The sequence below is a fragment of the Carica papaya genome, chromosome 3 (genome assembly GCF_054855325.1).
Source record: "Carica papaya isolate Zhongbai chromosome 3, ASM5485532v1, whole genome shotgun sequence".
Lineage (NCBI taxonomy): Eukaryota > Viridiplantae > Streptophyta > Magnoliopsida > Brassicales > Caricaceae > Carica > Carica papaya.
Window position 1 is genome coordinate 33927982 of NC_142311.1, and position 24518 is coordinate 33952499.

The 24518-nt window shown below is 36.0% G+C and overlaps 1 protein-coding gene across 1 annotated transcript; it reads left to right on the plus strand.

Moving 5' to 3' along the window:
* Positions 1–425: 425 nt before the first annotated feature.
* On the plus strand, positions 426–24518 carry TTN8 (Structural maintenance of chromosomes (SMC) family protein). The gene is made up of 18 exons (XM_088216702.1): positions 426–1152; positions 10328–10564; positions 10687–10920; positions 11143–11381; positions 12606–12872; positions 13080–13350; positions 14688–14812; positions 16760–16869; positions 16947–17054; positions 17125–17264; positions 18339–18428; positions 18536–18744; positions 21497–21666; positions 22461–22570; positions 22681–23060; positions 23361–23612; positions 23923–24150; positions 24248–24518. The coding sequence occupies exons 1-18, from the start codon at positions 712–714 to the stop codon at positions 24297–24299; spliced, it is 3663 nt and encodes a 1220-aa protein (XP_088072828.1). The 5' UTR covers positions 426–711; the 3' UTR covers positions 24300–24518.

The following is a 24518-nucleotide window of genomic DNA, read 5'->3' on the forward strand; positions in this document are numbered from 1 at the left end:
AAATTGAAACTCAAAAAATAAACATTCATTTCATTATTTATAAAATTATTTTGATTATTTTTATTTCTTTTTTTTAAATAAAAATACTTTTTTATAGAGTAATTCTTATTCTTTTACTTTTTAACATTGATATAAAGTAATTAATATACTGTTTTATTGAAAAAAAAAATTAAGTCGTGTCTTTTTATGTTTATATAAGTATTTAGTTATTATATTTTTATTAATAATAAGTATTTATATCTCATTAATTTTTATTTATTTTATTAATTTTCATAATTTTCTCTTATGAACAAAAAAATATTATTATTTTAATTAATAATAACTTAATAATGAATAAAAATATTATGAATAAAATCAGTTCGTAGTTGGACCAGAGGCCAGCCCAAAACAGGAGAGCGTCCGCAATACTCTTTCATTTTTATTCAACTCACAGCTTGAGTTCGAAATACTGAACTCACAGTCTTGACTTCCCCCCCATCTCTTCCATTTTTCCTCTCGACAGAAAACATCTTTTCCCGCCAAATTCCCATACTACTCTTCAGAAATCCCCAAATCTACCGTATATCCCCGGAAAAGCCTTGCAGTTAGCTGGAAAATTCTGTCATTTTCCCGAGTATCTCCGCCTTCCGCGTATCTGAAAACCCTAATTTTGCAAAATTTGGCTCCAGCTTACCTTATACACAGCGAGAAGGTCCGGAGAAACCCTAAATCATGCCGTCTCTAATCGGGCCTTCGGGCAAAATCATGCGATTAGAAATGGAGAATTTCAAGTCGTATAAGGGGCTGCAGACAATCGGGCCGTTCTCTGACTTCACGGCGATAATCGGACCTAACGGGGCGGGTAAGTCGAACCTGATGGACGCCATAAGTTTCGTACTCGGAGTGCGAACGGGGCAGCTCCGTGGGGCGCAGCTGAAGGACCTCATCTACGCCTATGACGACCGCGAGAAGGAGCAAAAGGGCCGCAGGGCCTTCGTGCGACTCGTCTATCAATTGGGAAACGGGTCGGAGCTCCATTTTACCCGCACTATCACTAGCTCTGGCGCGAGTGAATACCGGCTTGATGGCAAGGTTGTCAACTGGGACGAGTACAATGGCAGGCTCCGCTCTCTTGGCATCCTCGTTAAGGCTCGCAATTTCCTTGTCTTTCAGGTCATTCCCTTTTCTAACATTGTGGTTTATGCAGTTTTTGCTACATTCTTTTTTCGGTTTCTGTCTCGGATTGTATGGTATACTCAATGCTGTATTACTTTTGTTACCTTTAGAAACATCTTATCTCGGGAACTAACTTTAAGGAGTTTAACATGTAAACATGTTAAAATGCAAGTACAGTTGCTTGTTTACCAAGTTGTTAGATTTATCTTTGGAGCGTTTGCTATGTGTGCGGCTGCTAGGAAGCACTGTTACTTTCTCAACATGGATATTCCTCTATGGGAAAATGACCAAAAAATCATTTACTTTATTTTTCAAGCTATAAATGGGTGGTTATAAGGTTAAGCTTATAAATTTCTTTTAAGTGAAAAGTATCTTTGAATAGTTTATTTTTGTTCCATTTATAAACTTTACACATATAATAAGTATTTGTTAAAGAGTGCCTATAAGTTAATGGTGATTGTTAAAAAGGACGCGCGAAGGAAAATTTATTGATCTTTTATAGGAATATTTGGTAAAAAGATGAAGTAGCTTTTATTACATGGCTTAAAGTCAAAATAGGTAGTTGTTTTAGTTTTTTTTCTTCTTATTATAAGCCATAGATTTGCAAAATAAATCGGCTAAAATAGATTGTTTTTTAAGGGTCTAACCAGCTTAACTGACACCCCAATCAAACAACCTTTAAGACGAGGGAACTTCAAGTGCCTAGTTGGTCTAGGTTTTTGTTGTCACATTTATAGTGGCTTTAGGATGTTACTCCAAAATTTCAACCTAATATGAAGAAAAAACTTAAAACTTTAAAATTTTAAATGAATGGGTGCTTTAGCTGACAGGTTTTCTTAATTTTACTTTGCCCTGCAAATAAAAAAAATGATTTCTTTCTAAATTTGTATCAGTAACACTTTGAGGAATAGGTGTTTACCAGACATTAAATGAATTTTTTTTTTTCAGAAGTTCATATTTTATACATGTTTTTGCTTCAGCTTACTCTTAAGGCATAAGCCGAAGCTAAATCAAATAGGCACTAAATATAGTCCGTGTCAGTATGTATGTGTTCTAACAGTATGTCTGTATGTATGTGTTTTAAGTTCTGATGTCAATAGTTTCAAATAATTTTATCAAAGTAAATTACCTAATAAAACACAGTAATAAGGATAGTTCTTTTGGGACTCTAGTTTGCTGAGGACACAATCTAGATCCCCAAGATTTGGATCCCGACCGAGCTCTAAAATATATTTAAAAACCAGGAGACTTTGATGCTTTTTGGACATTGATTCATAGAAAAAGAAGACGGTTTGTTCCTTCTCTTTTTAAAACATTAATGGAATAAAACTTTTTTAGGAAAGTGAGTAGGGTCAATTAATAGACAAAATAAATAGACAATATATGACTATTGACATAATGATAAGGAGGGAAAAATCTATGGTGAATGGATGCTATCTTTGTAAGAGAGAAGTGGAAATCCTGCAATCATATTATATTATGGTAGCCTTCTGTGTACAAGTTATTGACTATGGTTTATGAATTACTGGGGATTAACTGGGTTATTGCTGGTTCAGTTAGAGATAAGATTTGGGCATGGGGGAGAATTAGTAAGGGGAGGAAGTTGTGGGTCTCATTCTGCTTTGTTTAGGATGATACGGAAAGAGAGAGATAATAGAACTTTTGAGAGGGTGGAAAAGGAGATATGGTTATAGTATTTGAGATCCATGTTTATTTAGAAAAAAGGTATTTGAGATCCGTGTTTTTTGGGTACCCTATTCATACCATAGAGGATTTTAGGAATGTTATAGACATGCTTACTGGTTTGTAAATAATTTCGTACATGAGTGGCACCCAATTGGTGCTTGTGAATTAATACTATTATTTTTATTTTAAAAAAAGTTTCCTTGGTAATGCATTTCTTTTTGGGGAAATAGTGGAACAATTAGGAGAATATAAAAGAGAGATTGGTGTTCTGTTAGTCAGAATTTTCCCTGTAGAAAATCCGTATGGAAGGTTCCAGCTACCTACAAGTTAAAGGTTTTTGTTTGGTCTGTGATTTTGATAGGCTTTATACTAACAATATCCTTTGAATTTGGGACCTTGTTACCCGGGACTTTGTGATATGTAATAGAGATGTGAGACTCACGACAATCTATTCATTGTGATGAGGCTTGGAGAATGTGAAACATGTTTTTGATATCTTTGCTCTTTTATTGGGTTTCACCATAGATCTTTTCTTTTGAAAAGAAAAAAGTATATATTCAAGAAGCACGAAGAGGTGCAATTCATATACGGAAGAAATTACAAGTTTTTCTAAACATCTATAGTCCCTCAAATCATCACTGGAATAAAGCAGTTGACTATTGATTAAAAAAACTCAGAGCTCGGAGTTATAAATCTTTAAAACTATCAAGACTGAAAACTGTACCTTCAAAAGCTTTCTGTTCATCTTGTTCCAAGTGACCCAAAAGGTACTTGAAAGAACATTGAGTCATTTTTCTGTTTGGTTCTCCTGTGTCCAACAATGAAGAGTGAGGTCAAGATTCTTTCTTGTGGGGCTATTTTGGCCAGAATGTGGAAGAGTTGGGTGGAGAGAAATGCAAGAATTTCTCGAAAACTACAATTCACCTTTTATGATTTTTGTTTGGAAAAAATGATTTTTGTCCAAAAAAGTCAGTTTTTGACTTTTGTTAGAGCGAAGTTCAATGGATGTTTTAAGGACATTTCTTTATCAACCTTTAATATAGACTGGCTTGCAAATTCTTTCTCCTATTTAGCTAGCCTTTCTCTATATTAATTTCTTTTGGATTTTTCTTTTTGTGGAGGATACCTAATCATTTGCATTTCTATCTTCTTTCTCTCGGTAAATTTTCTTTCCTATAATAAAAAAGAAAATGGAGAATAAGGAATAAAGATGACTAATTACAAGTTTGACATTTTCATTTTTTATGTAAAATATTTAAATAATATTAATGATAACATAATTATGTGAACGATCAAGTCTATTGTTATCTACGTAAAACCAAATAAAATATAAATAGTTACAAGCACAACATGAAAAATGAAAAGTAGTTGAAATACTTGTTGGAATAGCAAAGTTATTTAATAAGAATATAAAGCAACAATATAGTCTGCCCCTCTTGCACCCTAAATTAGTCAATTGACACACTTCATTTCCATAGCGGTGCCTGTACCAAGACCAACAGTCTTTTTTTTTTTTTTTTTAACTTTGAAATAAAAAGTATACCAAGTATATTAAATCATTGGCACCAAGGGGATGCTATCCATTCACAAAAATATTTGCAAATCAGTGATTATATCTATAATATTCCCAAAATCTTCCTCCTATTAGTATCATATCGTCAAATCAAAGATCCCATATAATGTAACCATCTATCACTAACCTAAGTTATCTTTACTTCAATCCCTTCAAAAGCTCTATGGTTTCTCTCTTTCTATACCACCCAAAATATAGTTAATGGAATAAGATTTACAATTTTTCTCCCCTTATTGGTTTCCTCCCAATCCTACAATTCATCCCTAAACCGACCCTGCTATGACCCAGCTTATACCCAACAATTCATGAACCACAGTCCATATATTATTTACCACCAGACACCAGAAAAAAAAGTATGGTTACATGACTCTGCTTCATTCTTGCAAAGAAAGCATCCATTCACCAGAATTCTTCTCTTTCTTATTAGTTTATCAATAGTCAAAATGCATTCTTCCCCCCACCCAAGGAAAAAAAGCAATTTTAGGAGAAGCATTCACCTTCGTGTCTGCTTAGCTGAAAATCTGGCCTCCCCATCCACAACATTTCTAAACGAGGTAACTATAATATGATTTGGCTGTGAATGCCCCTTTCTTAAGTTTCGAAAGTGGCTAATCCCTGTTCTCATTCAAATTCACTGTAGCAAGTAAATGGAGCAAAGCCTCATACTCTTCTATTTCCCAATATTAAGATTTCTACTCACATTAATAATCCACTCCTTGCTTCTCTCACCAACTCTGTAAGCCTCCTCAACAGTAATGTTCTTGAAGCATGCAATGGCATTGTACCAAGACCTACATTCTGGGTAACTATGATATGGATGTCTCTGCCTATCTCCAATTCTCCTGATCCTTCAATGTCCATTAATTTTTTCCAATCTGGCCTATAATACATATACACATAAAAATTGTAGATTGAGAAGGGTATGTGACAAGTTAGTGCTAAAAAAAGAGAGTTGAAAAGGATGCATGTGCATAAACCATGCAGTATATTGGCTTGTACGATGCAAAAGCATTGAGTTAAGCAGAAAGAAGACAAGAATGAAGAAAAATTAGTTGCAATTTCGAGAGGTAGAGATGGTTAAGTAAAATGTAAGGGAAAAGGTTATATCAGCCTAGGCCCTGCATGCTCAATCAACTTGTAGTCATCATGGAAGCAGTTATAGCAGGAAAAAGGAAAGTTAAAGTGGTCTTGTTATTAACCAGATTCATGTAATGTGGAGCATTAACTATTTTTCTCTTTCCGTTTTATTTTTCTAACAATGTACTTGTGTGTGTAAGACTATAAGCATATCCTGTTTCTGCCAATTATATACCGTATTGCCTTTGACTGTTCTGGGCTTTAATTTTTCAAATTAAAAGATGAAATTTAAATTGTGAAACATGTTTACTTCACAGTTTTAAAAATATTTCCTTTCAATTTGATGTAAAAATGAATCTTTTTCCTATCTTATATACTTAATGCTTTTATTAAATGAATTGCCGTCATGCCGTATTAAAATATGTGTAGATATCATGATATATAAGCATCCGCTATCAACATATTCTTATTTAGATGCATGTCATGTTGTGCAAGTATCGTGTATCACCGTACTTGCTTCGTAGATGTGTGTTATATTTATTTTATTCTTCTTTGGGAAGAAAAAGATTAGATACTTGATTAAAAGCTGCAACGCAGGGCTATTTGCAGCCTTGTCCAAATTTACAAGGCTTGCAACTCTCTCAAAGGCAGTAAATAAATGAGATCACTTAAATTAACCCCATTTTGAATTGGATGACTCTTAGGGAAAACAGAGAGGGTTCTGGACCAATGATACTTAATGGAAGAGAAGAAGAGGAAAAAATTCTAAAAATATTTGCCATTTTATATCCTTCAAAATGTCCCTCAAAAATAGAAAGAGAAATGAGCGAGATGGGTTTCCTTTTAGGTCTTGCCGCCACAATATCATTGCGAGCCTATAATTTCATCCCCAACTGAGCTACTCAAGACCTAGCTAATAATATGAAGAAAAAGAGCTGACTCCTGAGGCTTTCTAACTTCAGGGCACGAAGGAAGAAGATGGTTAGGGAATTGAGACTCTTTTAGGCATAAGAAACAGCCATTCATCAAGGTTCTTCCTTGTCTCATCAGCGCATCTGGAGAGAATACTTCTTGTTCTGCCTTCCAAGTAAAAAATGCAGTACAAGGAGCAGCTTTTCTTCCAACCTTTTTTTTGAGGGGGACGATCTACCATAGGATCAGCTAGTGAGTAGTAATAGAAGGATTTATGGAGAACCTGCCATACTTGGCAAGATTCTGCACGTGGCCATTGTTCCTTGGGCGATGATTTTAACTGATTCCAAAGTAGTTAAGTGAAAGGTTCAGTAGCACCATGAGTAGCATATTGCAGAACAGTACCAATGCACCAGCTACTCCCATCATATGAGATATGTTTGATGTCCAATTATGAAGCCCCTGGAAAAGGAGGATGAATTGAAATATAGCTGCTGCACCAAAATTAGGTGCAAGGAACTGGCCAGATTGGCCTAATGGGTAAATCAAGAATACAGAAACAAAAACGGCAATTGGACTAGAGAATATGGTTGCAACATAAGGTCATTGGCCTCCCAATCATCATGTTTTCAAGAAGAGGAGACCCCCTTGGAATCAACTACTATACTTGTAACATCCGAAGAAAAAAAGAGGAAAAAACTTGGAAATCTTAAAAGGAAATAAGAAATCAACAGTCCAGATCTCATCCTGTAATGGACGGCTACGATCTAATTTCATCTACTATATAAAAGGCACTTTTTTTTACACAAAAAGGAAGAAACCCTAAGAGAGAGAGAGGCTGTCGACGGATGAAGAGGAAGGCAGAGAGAGAGAAGAGCAGAATGGGGAGTGAGAATCGAGCGATCGAATTAAGAGAGGGCGAGCAAAGGTCAGTGCTGCAACGGACGCTTACTAAAGTAAGACAAATTTAGATTCCAAACACTGAATTTGAATCTGTATTCTAAATTCCTTGTCTTGGATAGGGTGTATGGGAAAGCAGGGGATTGGAAAACTAAAGAGATGGGGACTCTGGTGGCTGTTGAGGGATTGGGAGATTTTATGGATACACATGTAAATAGGTAGACGGGAATGGGGGAATACTGGCTGAACGAAGATTGGGGACGTAATTTGGGAATGATCCTAACTAAGTCTGAACACGGATCATGGGCTGATGAATTTTAGGGATGATCTGTTTTATTGGTAGGGAGAAACGTATTTAAATTTGACTGAGGAAAAGGGTCCAGAGGGAGTGAGGAGAGAACGAGAAGAGAAAGGGTGTGCGGTGTGTCGAATAAAGAGAAAGAAAACGATAGGGAACAGAATGAGGGAGAGAAGAACGATCTACGGGTAAGGAGAGTTTAAAACTGACAAAGAGGAAAACCCAAGCTGGGTAAATGGGAGGGGTTGGAAATAAAATAGATGGGTTAATCTGGGTGCTGATTCTTACTGATCTTGGTGGGTAGAGCAAGTGAGTGTAAGTATGGGGTCAATTGATGACAGTAACAAGCTGGGTAAATTGTTTATTCTTGCGCACATTCATCTCTCTGTGTTTATTATTTTCTGCTGTATGCTGTACAATATTGTGGGTGTTGTGTGAGTGGCCTGATGAGGGTTGTATGGTATGTGTCTGCTCTGATATTGCAATGATAATGGAATTGTGTAGAATTGTGAAATGTGTATGCATTTGCAGGAAATATTGGTAAGGGGACCGTGAAACAGGTGGGAATTTCCATTTAAATTTTTTCTGGTTATTGATGCTGAGTGCAGGTTGTGAGTTTCAGAGGGTGAAGGGTGAATGAAGGTGCTGAGTTCTGGAATTATGGGTTATGGTAGAGAGCTGGTCTGGAGAGCATTTTCTGGTTGGGTGACATATCTTAAATCGGGGCTGTATGGAGGGAAAAGTGGACTCGGTGGGGACTTGGGAGTGAGCATAAAATCGGCAGTGAATTAAAGGGGAATGATGTATGGGGGGTTGAAGGAGTATTCCGGGAAAACAAGAGGAGTGGAAACTAGGGTATTGTGGGGTTAGACTGACCTGAAGGGCAGAATAAATTTTAACGTGTTCTGTTAGTGTAATGGCAGTGTGAGGCAAACCGAGAACGGGTGCAGTGTGATGGTTTGGAGTGAGGAGAATTAGAGAGGAAGATTGGGTAGAGGTGTTATGGAAATATAGACAGAGAGGATAGTTACTGTATGGTGAGAAATAACGAGAAACTTGAATTAGAATTTCATAAAAATGCCTGCAGTATTCAGTAGTGAATGTGGTGGACCGTTTGAGTTGAGAGAGCCTTTGATAGATTCTGGAGACTTAACAGGAAGGGTGGGCAGTAGGCTGTCAGGGGTGAGGGAACGGTTAGGGAGTTCTGGAGACCTGGCAGAAGGTAAGACAGTGAGTTATCGGGAGTGAGGGAGTGTTGGGAGAAATTCCTGGTACTGTATTTAGAGTAAGAGGCGGGGGCAGCAAGTTGAAAAAGAGTATACAGAGGGTGTTCGAGCCTAGGAATTATATTGTATTCAATACCTTGTTTTGAATTCTAAATTTGACTTACTAGGCATATGTAGGCTCATTATTGTTTTCATTTTCAGATATGGTGAAGCAGGAACCCGAACAGGAATTGCCATTAGCGGATCCCAATACCTAGGAGAGGCAGAACATTATAAGAGAGATCCATGGGAACTGACACACACATACACACATGAATAACTTAGTTTTGAGAGTTTAGTTTGCTTGTAATAGAATTACTTTTAACCCATTCCTAATAGTATTGAATGTGACCATTTGGTGATTCATGCGGATACCTCGACTATATCTTGTACTCACACTATGAAATGAGAATCTGTTTTTCTTAGTATCGAGGATGGATGACCCGATACCTCTTTAAAATATGGTTATGGGGCGTTACAGTACCTGTATCAACAAAGAATTCCATCACTATACACCACAAGGCAGTTCCAACTCTTGCCTTCTTGAACATGTTAGCACTGCAAATATCAAGAAAAACATTCTTTAAAGGCCCATCAGCACACAGGTGGCCAAAACAAAAGTGAAGTATCTTCCATTGCCGATATTAAACTTTCTGAGGCTCATAAGAGTTGTCCAATCGTGCAATCATATCTTGCAGTGGTGCCCGATGGTTTAGTATGTGGACTATGGTCTATGGCCTTTTGACATTGAACTGGGTTATTGTGGGTTCTGTAAGAGATGATCTTTGGGCGTGGGTGGGCTTATGTATAAACTAACTGACCTGCTTCTAATTCCTATATCTATTTTCTGGGTGGTATTGAAAGAGAGAAATACTAGAGCTTTTGATGGAATTGAGAAGGATTTTGTTAATATTAGGGATAGATAGATTCACACTTTTGGGTATATGATTTTGGGTCATGACATTAATGGTTTAGATGATTTTGGGAATGTCTTAGACCAGTTGATTGAAATGTAAATACTTTTGTGTATGGATAGTACCCCCTTGGTACTATTGTTTATAATATACTTCTCTATACTTTTATTTCAAAAGAAAAAATAGTTGTCCAATCTTGCCAATCGATCTTCATGGGCTAGAGCTCTAAGATAGAATAATCTTTGGCTGTATCTATAGCATTATAGTAATTATTATTCTGCTGTTACTATGGCATTTAGCTCTCTTAGTTTTCTGTCTCTTTTAGCTCCAATGTTTTGTCATTTTATTAGCAGGGCCTTTTTAATACATTTTATTAGCAGGTTGATGAATGGTTCCCAGGTTTGAATAGATAATGAGGATTTTACCATCTAACTAGGTCTCTAATTCTTCTTTCATTTGTCTGAACCTTCAAACTCCTTGGATTTGCTTATGTTTTGTAATATTATGAAAATATCACAAATTTTACTAGATTGGTGCTTCCCTATAGGGTGATGTGGAGTCCATTGCGTCTAAAAATCCCAAGGAACTCACGGTGCTTCTCGAGCAGATTTCTGGCTCTGAAGAGCTCAAGAGAGATTATGAGGATCTGGAAGAAAAAAAGGCTAGAGCTGAAGAAAGTGCAGCACTTGCATATCAGAAGAAGAAAACAGTAGTGATGGAGAGAAAGCAGAAGAAAGAACAGAAAGAAGAAGCAGAGAAGCATCTTCGATTGCAGGACCAATTGGTATGGATTTTAATTTTTAATATGAAGTGCGAAATGAGTTTTGGTGTGCCTTCTTTAGATACATGGTTCATTTTCTCATCATGAACTTCCCCTGTCCTCTCTGCTCCTTGCTCCCTTTGCAGAAATCGTTGAAGAAAGAACACTACTTATGGCAATTGTTTAACATTGAGAAAGATATTACAAAGGCAAATGAGGATGTTGATAATGAAAAGAAGAGCCGTGAAGATGTCATGCGAGAACTAGAGAATTTTGAACGTGAAGCAAGTAAGAAGAAGAAAGAACAAGCCAAGTATCTGAAAGAGATTGCACTATGCGAAAAGAAAATTGCTGAGAGAAGCAGTAGACTTGACAGAAGTGTAAGTATTTTATGTCTTCTGAAAGCTGTCAATGGCTGTAATATTTATATTTTTCAGGAACTTATATTTTTAGTCTAAGTTCGAAGTTACTGACATGTCTCTCTGTAAGGTGGTTATTGTTTTTACTTAGTTTTTAGTCTTCATTATTTTGTAAATTACCTGAATTTGACAGAAAATGAGAGCTTATGGTTTAGTTTTCCCCCTTTCTCCTCCTGCATACAGCAACCTGAGCTTTTGAAGTTAAAAGAGGAAATGTCTCGGATAAAATCAAAAATTGAGAGCAGTCGAAAGGAGATTGATAGAAGGAAAAAAGAAAGAGGGAAACATGCTGATGAGGTGAAAAAGCTGAGAAAAGGAATACAGGATTTGACAGCTAAATTGGAAGATTTGAATGAGAAAAGTCGAGATGATGGTGGAAAACTTCCATTGCTTGATAGTCAACTGGAAGAATATTTTCGAATGTAAGCCTTTTATAGCTTTGGACATATTTTAAGAAATTTTTGCCTTTGTTGAGGAATTGGATGAATGTCTCCAACCATATATTTTCAAGAGATGTTCAGTTGTGTTTTTGAAAAAGTTTTGTTCCTAAAAAAAATTTGCTGTTACTTCAACATGGTTTATTGGTGCTTTAGGAGCATGCTTCTGGCCTTTTTTTTCAAAAAAAAAAAAAATTTGTTCGTTGAGAATAAAAAATATTTGTTCTGTGCTTCACAGATGTTGGGGTGTGATGATTTCTTGACCCTCTAGGGGGTGTGTTTGGTACCTTCAGGTCTGTTGAGTCTTCTCTTAGGATACTCTTGGAGTATATTTTTTTCCCTATCTATGTAGCCATTTTCCTTCCTTCATCAATACAATTTCTTATTCTACAAAGATAGTAGATGTTGAGCATTATCAGAAACTTTCACTTTTTGAGATCAGTCATGAGCAAACAAATATTTCTGAAAATTTGTCAACTATCTGAATGTGCGATGTATTCATGTTTTATGTGTGATACTTAAAGAACCATCTTTAATTGTGATGCTTAAAGGATACTGGTTGTTGTTCCAAGTTAATTATATGTTATTTGATCTGAATTCTTACATGGAATGTTTAAGATATTGCTAGGTTTATTCAAAATCTCTCAGTAGGCAAATAAATCCCAATTTGTCCTACAACAGGTTCTTCTGCCACTCGAGTAACCACAATTACATTTTGACAACATTCCAAAATGTACACTTGTCCAACAGAAAGGTCCAATTGGTTCTTGTAAACATGAATGGTAGAATAAGCAGGCACTATGGTGGTACTGCAAATTATAATTTTCCCTATAAAAACTGTTGTTCCTATTAGTGTAATTGAAACTGTTGCTTTTAGGTAGATTATCTTATTGGCTTCATTGAACACCACGGTGCATGCTTTTTCTAAGGGGGATGTCTTTGTTTATCATGCAAAGGGATTGGGACTCTTGTATCGGTGTTCCTCTACTTTTCTTGCTTCCGGTTCCTTTTCCTTTATCTTTTTAGGAGGATGTTTTTCCTCTTTATTATGATTGCTTGTAAATCTTTTAACTATTTAATATCTGTTGGGTCAATAACAATTTACCTAGTTATTATCTAAAAAAAAAATTACCTGATTAGAGTGTCCTTACTTTTCCTAACTGTTGTTAAGCAGCGTCTTAATTTATCACTGAAACATTGTTGTCTCAGAAAAGAGGATGCTGGAATGAAAACTGCTAAGCTGCGAGATGAGAAAGAAGTTTTGGATAGGCAACAACATGCTGATATTGAAGCGCAGAAGAATTTGGAAGAAAATCTCCAGCAGTTGAGTAATAGAGAGCATGAACTGGATGTGCAAGAAAACCAAATGCGTTCGCGGCTAAAGAAGATTCTTGATTCTTCTGCAGAACACAAGGATGAGCTCACAAATCTGAAAAAAGAATTGCGAATGATGCAAGATAAACATCGAGATTCCAGGTTAGTTAGTTCTTGGTTTCCTTTTCTTAGAGTTTACTTGCTTTCTTTTATTTGTCTATGTGTTTGCTAATGTATATTTATTCTGTTGAGAAATTTCATTGCTTAATTGCAAGATTAAAAAAGAAAGCTGCACTCATCCGGAGAAAGCAACCTTTTGTTTTTTCCTCTTCCTTTTTCCTTTTGTAACTGTTGAATGATAATTTGCAGGAATAGCTACGAAAATTTGAAGACTAAAATCCGTGAAGTTGAGAACCAATTGCGTGAACTGAAAGCTGATAGATATGAAAATGAGAGGGATACTAGATTGTCTCAAGCTGTTGACACTCTGAAGCGTCTCTTTAAAGGGGTTCATGGCCGCATGACCGATCTGTGTAGACCAACTAGGAAGAAGTACAACCTTGCAGTTACTGTTGCTATGGGTAAATTTATGGATGCAGTAGTAGTTGAGGATGAAAATACTGGAAAGGAATGCATTAAGGTATTACTAATGTACCAATTTGCTGTCTTCTATTGATTTAGCAAAGAAATTGCTGTCTTCTAATATTGAGTTTTAAGTAGTTAAAATATATGCTCCAATTTAAGTTCAAATATATGCCATGCAAAGCTTATAATGATATGCTCCATAAATTTCTTAGCTAGAGATATCATTTTTTTTTGAGATAAAAGTGAGTAATAATATTAAATAGAGTGCCAAGGGGGCGAACCTTTGTACATTAGCTAGAGATATCATGGTCAGCAGACTTGATAGTTCTCTGCACACATCACCAAAACAGCACATATTCCTAGAAAATATGGAGATGTTAATGTTAGCCACTTGTTTGGATAATTAAAGGATTATGGCATATTGGTAAGAAAAATGGGAAAATATCTTCAGAGTCACCTGAAAGCTGAAAATAGCAATTACCCATCAACTACTGCTCCCTGTTAATGCTGTTAAGAATTTTACTAGAATATTTTTTACAAGTAAGCTGGCATAGTTGTCAAATATTTTTTCTTTGTTAATGCTCTATGCTTGAAGTTCCAATGCTGTCAGTACAAAATGTATGACATAATGATAGAGGCTTTACTTATTTCTGTTTGTCTTCGCTTCTGCTGTTTAACTTGATATCCAGTTCAAAATAAACACTAAAATTTCTCTACTCGAATGGAATAAATTACATTATTCTTTTTGATTAATTTTTGTTGAGAGTATCCATATCTCATCTCTCTTATAATATTATGGGTTGTATGGAAGGAGAGCAATAAGAGAGCTTTTGAAGAAAAAGAAGAGGATTTGGGTAGAGTAAGAGCTCGATGGCTCCAGGTGTTGGTTTTTTGGTATTGGCGCACCGCATTCTTTCTGTTGATGAATTTGAGGATTTTATTGACATACTAATTGAATTGTAAATAATTTTGTACATGGTGGCACACCCTTGGTGCTATGATTTAATTATACATATACTTTTTGTTTTTAAAAAATCAATAGCTCATACCATGGTTAAAAAACAACAGCTTCAGCAAGCAACTCACCATGCAAGAGTTGGTTATGTCCCCCTCAATGACAATGAGGGTGGGGGATCAAACTTTACAAGCCCCTTTGGGGCTATAGAAAAAAAAAAGAAACAATAGATTCAGCTATGAATATTAAAGCCTGCATAATTTCAGCCCAGGCAAAAGGTACCATATATTTGTTCGGTATGTCCAACAGTATAGTCAGTGTTTGAGTAGTTAAGTTCTGTAATACATTTATTTATTACTGTTAAACGTGACTGATGTCATTTAAAATTTCTTATATGTTATGACTTGTGTTAATGAATAAAAATTGCTCTCATGCAGTATCTGAAAGAGCAAAGGCTTCCTCCGCAGACTTTTATACCTCTTCAATCAGTGCGTGTGAAGCCTATTATTGAAAGGTTGCGTACTTTGGGCGGTACAGCAATGTTAATCTTTGATGTAATTCAATATCCTTTTCAAAACATTGAGTAGCTTGCCTCTTGAGGGTGGGTTGAATTTTTGTATATCCTGCATTGCATGAACTTTTTACATGAATCAAACCTATCTAAAGATTTTGCTTTATATATATGCTATATTTTTGCAAAGACAGGTAAGAGTTTCTACTATTTATTAGACAAAGTGTCTCATTCCTGTGTTCTCAGGCTATCTTTGCGTGTGTCTTGTGTTTGATCCCTGTGTTAGAGGCCTTGCTCCAATCTTCATCCTTGAATAGAAAATTTTGTTGTTTGTCTCTCCTAAGAAGCTCCTACTGGTTGAGGAAGTCCTACAATGTGGTCCTAGTAGTGAACACTAATGCTTCTCTTTCTGCCTCTTTAACCTAGAGATCTGCTGGTTGTTCAATTCACTATCTAATTTCTTCTAAATAAATGGTTTAAAACCATGCTGATGCAACTTTTATGGTGATTGCTTTTAGAAGTTGCATAACACCTACTGTTTTCGTCCCAATTGCATACTTTGGTTACCCTACCTTCAAAGTTGCAACCTTTTTCAGAGTGTCTATTTTGATCATCATTTTGGTAGTTCATGTTTAGTGCTCATGCTGCTGGTTATTCCGTTTCCGTTTAATATTTCAAGTGTTTTGTTTCTACCACTTGTTGTAAACATGTTGTTAGTCCTTTTCAGTCTCTTAGTTGCTTATCATCTTGTTACTTGTGCAGTTGAAAATTCAACTCCATCCTGCTACATTGTTGGTGGTTCGTCATGAACATTTTATTTTCGTATCTTCATCTTTAAACATTTGTGACAGCCGTTTTTTTTATAAATGTTCAGTACCTTTTAGGATTTGATGCTTGATGCCTACATTCTTTTTGTCCATTTCCATTCATATTCCTTCCACTTCTTTCTTTGTTGCTTTCCCAAAGTGAGTTATGTTGTTTTCTTTCATCCTAGCTATTTCTTGGCATGTTTGAGTGGGTTCTGATGCATTTGGTTTTCGTTGGTGGGAATTCTATTCACCTTGGACATGTTTTTGCACATTTGTGGAATGTCAGGGCAATAGAATGTCAGATCATATGCGTGAAGAATCTTTCAAGGGTTGACTTCTTTGGATTATTTGGAAAACTATATGGTCTCTTAAATATTTGAGAATTATTTTGAAAATGAAAACATGTGTTCTACTCAAGTCTTCAGTGAGATCTTTTGTCATTCTCGGAAGCTATGATTGTAGAGTTTACAGGAAATTATTTCCTAGATTTTTGCGTAATCTAGGTCTTAGTGGAACTGCTTTAATGATAGTTATATTCCTTTCTTTTTTCTGTGATTGCATGTGGCCCCTACATTTGATCTCATCCTTTACTCCCACCTTGAATTCCTTTCTGGTACGTTTGGGACTTTGTGAAATTCATTTGAAAATTCACTCTTATTTTAACTATAAAAGGATATAAATTTCTTACAAAATAATAAAAATTGACATCCTTTGACAATAATAAGTTGAATAGAGATGATATTTCAATATCCTTCAAAATCTTGGAATTTTCTTAGAAGGCATTTTTGAAAGAATTTGCATCATTCCACTGTTAAAATACGTGTTCGATTGCTAAACTAATTCCATAACATAAGTTTATTCTTTCAAAGATAGCCTAGAGGTGAGAATTCATTTCCCACTTTAATTAATAGGAATTTAGTTACTCCTTCAAAAAATTTAAGGTGGGTTTAGGGGTGAAATCAAGTAGATAAATTATATTCATGTCAAAACTAGCATTAATATTAGAAGCAGGAGTTAAACTGGAAATGGACTAGAATTTAAACCAAAATGAACGTTTAGTATTTTAGTATGGTGACCTTTATGGATGCTTTTGCTCACTTGTATCACAAACCCAAAAAGTTGGAAAAAGAAAAAACCAACTATGACTTGAAAGGAAATGCTTGATGCTCTTAGGCCTTAACTTTTCCACATTTGATCCTGCTTTGGAGAGGGCAATCCTTTTTGCTGTCGGGAACACTCTAGTATGTGATGATCTTGATGAAGCCAAGGTTCTTAGCTGGAGTGGAGAAAGATTTAAAGGTAAATTTTTCTTTATAAATCATCATTGTCACTATATTGGTTTATAACTAATCTAGTGTTTTATGTGCTTTTCTTAGTTGTAACTGTTGATGGGATACTACTCACAAAGTCCGGCACAATGACCGGTGGTACAAGTGGTGGGATGGAAGCAAAATCTAACAAATGGGATGATAAAAAAATTGAGGGTTGGTTGTGTACTTTATGGTTTCAGGGCTTTCTGTTTTTGCCTTAGTGCTTACTGTTTCTTTTGTATAGGGCTTAAGAAAAAGAAGGAAGAGTATGAAGCACAACTGGAAAAGCTTGGATCAATTAGGGAGATGCAGCTTAAGGAATCTGAAATGTCTGGGAAAATTAGTGGACTTGAAAAGAAGATTCAGTATGCTGAGATTGAAAAGGTATTTAACTGGCAATATTGGTGATCATCCTCTTTAACCTTACAGGATAAGATCATTTCAATATGCATACTCTTCCCACAGGATTTATGAAACTTAAATGTGGAATTAAGTGGCTAACATTGGTAATCTTCTCTTTGATCCTTGTGCCTTTTATAAGGTGAAATTATTACAGTGTGTGTAGCTTCTATGGTTTTCTGAAACTGAAATGTGGATATGTCAGAACCTTTTTTATTCGGGTTTCATGCCCTTGCTCACTTGAGCTCTGGTTTTTTTTCCCCATTTTTGTTCTCTTATGGATAGTGGAAGTTCAGTAAATTAGCGTGTGTTATGCTTTCTTTCACTGGGGGGCTGATCAATTTCATGCCTATCCTGTCTGGTTGTATATTGGCACTTTCTGTTAGCTATATCCTTCATGAAGGGAAAAGGATAGGTGAAATGATCTTCTTCCTGAAATATGTGACCATTTTTAGTTTTTGTAGAAATGTTTTGGAAGTAATTTTTTGTTGGGAACAAAAGTGAGTTTGAACTGCTTGTCTGGGCAAGTAATTTCAGTAAGATAACCACAATAAATCACTTTAGAAGATGTTAAAGAAAGAAAACTTATTCAGTCGAGTTAGGCTACCAAGTGATGGATTATATTATTTGCTTATGGATATATAACCACAATAAATCACTTTAGACAAGATGTTAAAGAAAGAAAACTTATTCAGACAAGTTAGGCTACCAAGTAATGGATTATATTATCTACTCATGGATATAATCTATGGTTAGACAAGGATGCGTAGTTAGAAAATGTAACATTGTTGCATGATTGATAAAGCATGGTGGTGATTGGAAGAAAAGACGGAGGACAAAGCAGATTTTGGGGCCAAGGCCCAAGATGTATTGATGTCCTTGCAATGGAGAGACACATTAACAGATTTCACAGTCTGTTGCAGATTTTCTTTCTTAATTTTTACAAGATGGACACAGTAGATAGTTTGATTATCTTTTTAATTCAGATATTTTACTATTAGCTATTCCCTGTTTATGGTGCACCTCTGATAAAATTGTAACCTATAAATATTGTTGCAGCGTAGTATTGAGGACAAACTTGCGAACTTGAATCAGGAGAAAAGGAATATTAAAGGAGAAATTGATCGCATAAATCCTGAACTTTATAAGGTGATTCTCTGTGCTTCTTTTATTCCTTGTTTTTCACATTTGGCTGTAGTTCTAACTTTTGATATTTATCATCAATTGGCTCTAATTGCTATTGATGGCAATTGCAGATAAGAGAATTTGTTGATAAGAGGAACACTGATATCAGGAAGCTGGAGAAGAGGATAAATGAGATTGTTGACCGTGTCTACAGAGATTTTAGTCGGTCTGTGGGGGTGACAAACATTCGCGAGTATGAAGAAAACCAGCTCAAGGCTGCCCAAGAGACAGCTGAAGAAAGACTTAACTTGAGTAACCAGCTGGCAAAGTTGAAATACCAGTATGTTCTCTCCTCCCATTTTGTGTTTTTCTTCTGAACTATCTAGCATTACCATTCGATCTTGTAGGATTCTAGGTGAGGAAGTGATAGTGATGTGAGATTCTATGTAATCTTAGATTTGGTGGACTCCTATTATGGGGATTCTTGATTATCAATAATCAGATCCTCAAAAATTTCCTCCCAAATTCTGTTCTTGTCTTACTGTATTAAGGATAAAAAGTTAGGTTTCTTGGTGTAGTCCTATATGTTGTTGCATTGTTCTTTATCATAATACAATAAATTAATTCTGAGAAATAATATTAAAAATTTACATGGTACCAGAGTAACGCACCGTAAAAAAATGCCATCTCTGAAAACCGAACCAAATCTCATATCCAAGTATGACAAGTCCACCTCTTCATCTGAGGTTACCTCCAATCTTGAAAGAGTAATGATCGGGAATTTTCATGGAGGACTAGAAGGACAATCTATCCTTGTCACTAACCACAAACTTCTACCTTCAGTGGTCTCAGTCCATGATGATGTACATTTGTGGAGAAGGAAAAGATGAGCAACTTACAGGCGAAGTGACATTCCCAGACAAAAACATTCCAACTTCAGGGTCTGAAAAACCGAAAATCACAGCCATATAATGGCTAATCAACTACATGAACAATGAGCTAGGAGAAAATTTTCTCTTATTTGGGACAGTAAAGGAAATATGGGATGCTATCTAAGAAACTTACTCAACTTCTGAAAATACTTTATAACTATTTGAAATGGAAGCCAGACTACATGACTCACATCAAGATGACCTCACTATTACTTAATACTTTGACACTCTCACCCAGTAGTGGTAAGAACTGGACATGTTCGAGACTCACACCTGGAAGTGTCCTGAAGACACAAACTTGTACAAGAAAATAGTAGAATAGAAGATCTTAATTTCTTATTCCGTTTCAACAAAAACTTAAATGAGGTGAGAGGAAGAGTGATGGAAACCAAGCCTCTTCCGAGTATTAGTGAAACAGTCTCCAAAGTTAGTCAAGAAGAGAGCAGGAAAAAGGTAATGATGGAACTCAAGACCCAAACTTCGAGTTGGAGGGATCAGCCTTGATGACCCGAGCATCCCGCTTAAATCATGCCAATGAAAACCGAAAGAAGGAAGTCATTCTTGGTGTCATTGCTGGAAAAAACTAGGACGCTTAAGGGAAAACTGTTGGAAGATTCACGGTGAACCCATTGATTGGAAGCATACACTCAGCGATAAAGACAACCGCGGCCTATGCTGCTTCCACAAGAAAAAAACTATCCTCTAAACAAAGTCCCTTCAGTTAAGAGCAGCTAGAGGCACTCTAGAAACTCCTCAACCAGAACACTCCATCAGTTCCATGCTCCCTCTCTGGGAATTGGATTGATAACCCAGAAAGGTAACAATCTCACTATCTTGTTTGCTAATACAAAATCTCACACTTGGAGGACTCTGTTGCTTCAGATCATATGACTGAAAATGTTAAACTAATCCATTAATACAGTCCCAACAAGGAAAACTACAATGTTAGAATTGCTGATGGTTCCCTCTCCAAGGTTTTAGGCTCGTAGATAGTGAGAATTACTAAAGATTTGACTCTAAATTTGGTTTCATATGTTCTCAATTTGGGTTGCAATCTCCTCTCTATTAGTAAATTGACCAGTAACTGCAACTGGGAAGCTAAATTCTTTCCGTTCATGTATCAATTTAAGGAACAGAGAAGAAAATTACCAATGCTTGCTGCAACTGGGAAGCTAAATTCTTTCCGTTCATGTATCAATTTAAGGAACAGAGAAGAAAATTACCAATGCTTGGATATGTTCTGGACTCTACCTCCTTAAAGAAGATCCTTTTCTCAGAAAGCAAACCCAAAATGCTAGTATGTTCTGTAAGAGCTTGTTAGACTTCTCTTCCAATAAGGATAGTGAGGTTATGTTCTGGGAATCAGCATTGCAATGCCTCCAGCATTTTTTGCCACCCTAACTGGGATTGGGAAGAGGGAAAGATAGTGTATAGGCAGGTTAGACAGTAATTTTGATGAGAGTGAACCTGCCCCCTTTAGATGAAATATCCCTCTTCCAACCAAATCTGGCCACCACTGGCTCCCACCTTTCTCTAATTGGTGCCTCTAGGGAAGGGGCTAGACATGGCAGACTTAGCTTACGTTTTGGGTTGGAAGGTGGCTAGTGTCCCTCTAAGGAGTGAGCTTTTGAAGTTTCAGGTCTTAAGCAAGTCATAGCTGTTAATCCTGATTGAAATGCAATCTGAGTGAAAGCTCTCACCTTAGAGAATTGTTATTATCTAGAGAGGTGAAGGAAAAGTTAAGTTATGTTTAGTATGTGTATGGGCAAGTTGATAAAAGCAAGATCTACATGTATACGTGTGGAGGTGTAGAGGCACCATATTCTGTAATCAAGGTTTGAGGAATGGTAGAAAGATCTCAAAGGAGATATCGAAGATATCAAATTTAAAGATCTCGAAGAAGAAAGAGATTCCAGGAAATATGACTGTCATTACAACTCAAAAAAGACACAATGGGAAATTAATATCCATTGGGAAGTCTATAAAGGTGCACCAAACGAGAAGCTAGCGAAGTTTTCTTTTTTACATATACATTAAAGTTCTTACATCTCTCTATATATAACCTGATGAAGGATTCTTATGGCGTATTTCTTCAGTTACCTAGCAATTTACTTTAATTACATGGTCCCATGACTTTTTCATTTTATTTTTAAATTCTAGGTTGGAGTATGAACAGAAACGGGATGTGGAGTCACGAATTAAGAAGCTGGAAACCTCTCTAAGTTCTTTGGAGAATGACTTACGACAGGTGCAGAAGAAGGAGGTTGACATCAAGTCAGCAACAGAAGAAGCTACTGGTGAGATCAATCAATGGAAGGAGGAAATGCAAGGTATAATTGGTTCCACGTTTCTATTGGAAGTTTAGTTGTTTGGCAAATTGTTCTTATATCTATTTTAATTATGGTTTGTCTCTCATTCTGCTTTGCTGTATTTTCTTTACCTAATCTTAATATAATCTTCTTTTTCTATCGGGAAAAAAAAATTATGGCTCGTCTATTGTTAACTATTGGTATTTTAGTTTGATTCTGTATTATCTTTAAGACGTGCTTTCTTTTTCCTTCTCTTCATGAATGGTAACATACTAGAAAAACATGGAATGTTATACAGGAAAAGGTGTCACATGATGTTGACCTCAACCTATGGAGACTTCTGTCATGGTCTTAGGATTCAGATCTAGTCATGGTTATGTTGAAATAAGTAGAATTAGGGTTTAAAGGTCATACAGAGAACCATCTCTCGAGTTAGGTACTCTAAAATTTCTTTTTTATTTTTGATAAATTCTTCATTCATAATTTTATTAATGAGATAGGTTGCATGTATAGGGGGGAATATTGATACTAGTTTCCCAATGTTGCAGGATTTGACTGATTTCTATTATGGCCCAATTTTCTATTTTATTTTATTCCTAAATAACTCAAATTTCTGTTTTATTTTGTTCCTAAATAACACTTTGGATAACTCAAGTTTCCTGTCTTGTCTTCTTCCCAAATACCTTTTAAATAGAAACCTGAGCGAAAACCAACCCACCATGCCTTTCTACTGTTAAGTTATTGACTATGACAACTTCCCTTATATTTCCCTCAACTGGTTTTTAGTCATCACCCCCCTTTTTGCATTTTTCCAGCATGGAAGTTGAAATCAGAAGAGTGTGAGAAGAAAATCCAGGAATGGAAGAGGCAGGCTTCTCAAGCGGCAACAAGCATATCAAAGCTTAATCGACTAATACATTCTAAGGTGTCAAATTTTTATGTCATATTCCCCTATTTATCTGCCTTCATGCTTATTATTGAACATGACAATTATGATAAAGCATTGTTATTAACATCTTATATCTGATTCTATAGGAGACACAAATTGAGCAGCTGATAACACAGAAACAGGAAATATTGGAGAAATGTGATTTGGAGCACATTAACCTTCCTATTATATCAGATTCAATGGAGATCGACAATTCTGCCGGAGGCCCATTCTTCGACTTTAGTCAGTTGAACAGATCTCTCCTACAGGAACGGAGATCATCTGATCGTGAAAAGATTGAGATGGATTTTAAGCAAAAAATGGATGCTTTAGTATCAGAAATTGAAAAAACGGCTCCTAATCTAAAGGCACTTGATCAATACGAGGCTTTACTAGAAAAGGAACGAGTTGTTACTGAAGAGTTTGAAAAAGCCAGGAAAGAGGATAAGCTAGCTGCAGATGCGTTTAACACAGTCAAACAGAAGAGGTGCTATTAATTATAGGACTGCAACTGGCCTCTCTTATAATAACCTGCAATCTCTTATTAGTTAAGATAGTAACAAAGTTTGGCTGGGTTGAATAAAATGAAAAGAGTGACTATTATGCTAGGAATATTATTTGTTTCTGTTTTAACTTTACAATTTAATCAGCTAGCTTCTTTTTAGCCGTGGATGAGGGGATGGATGGGGTAAACTAATAAATTTAATTGATTTCTTTTCCTTCAGTACGAAAGCTGTATTTTTTGTTTTCTTTTTTGGATATTGACTGACTTCACTTTTGTTTGCAGGTATGATTTATTTATGGAAGCTTTCAACCATATTTCTAGTAACATCGACAAAATCTACAAACAATTAACAAAGAGCAATACACATCCTTTGGGTGGAACGGCATATCTGAACTTGGAAAATGAGGATGATCCATTTCTACATGGCATCAAGTTTACAGCCATGCCACCAACGAAGCGTTTTCGTGATATGGAGCAGTTATCTGGTGGAGAAAAGACTGTTGCAGCACTTGCATTACTCTTTTCCATTCACAGGTATCCCTATGGCATTTTCTTTTATTTGCAAGGCATGAACTTTGACAAACATTGTGACATCTATCAGCTATTTTCCTAACATGTTAAGTTGGCATTGTGTTATTAATACTTTATGGCATATACAGAGCTGAGACATGTTTCCCTTTCTTGCTCCCTTCAATTGCCAACTTCTTTTTTTGCTTTAATTCTTCTGTACCTAGGTTGTTATGGAACGTTTATGGATATCCCAAGATAAGCATCTTAGGTTGCTCTTGAGCTTGTGGTCTGACAGTTCTTTTTTTTTTTTGGAAAAAAATTATAAATGGTTCAGCTATAGACCATCGCCATTTTTTATATTGGATGAAGTTGATGCTGCATTGGATAATCTAAATGTTGCTAAAGTAGCTGGATTCATCCGTGGCAAGTCATGCAGTGGAGCCAGGAGTAGTCAGGATGCTGATGGCAGTAATGGCTTTCAAAGTATTGTAATATCACTGAAGGACAGCTTTTATGATAAAGCTGAGGCATTGGTTGGGGTTTACAGGGATTCAGAAAGAAGGTGAGTGTTTCTACCTATTTTCTTTTCCACTACCAGACAATTGAAACTGAGGTGTTTAGTCATCTGACATCAAAATGGTTCTCTCTACTATCTGCAGCTGCTCAAGAACTCTGACATTTGACCTGACTCGATATCGGGAGTCATGGTGATCCAACTGCATGTGGTAACGATTAGCTATTATTTCTGTATATACTCATTGTAAATATGTTCACATAAAAATAGGCATAGGGTGGTGGCTTGATGTTGGATTCTTTATGCTCGTTCAGGGATGTGCTATGTATGTGAACAAATTGGAGAGATTTTTATATATTTGACTTGGAGTATATTGGAAGTATATTGGAAAGTCTGGGGCTATCCTTTTCCTAAAA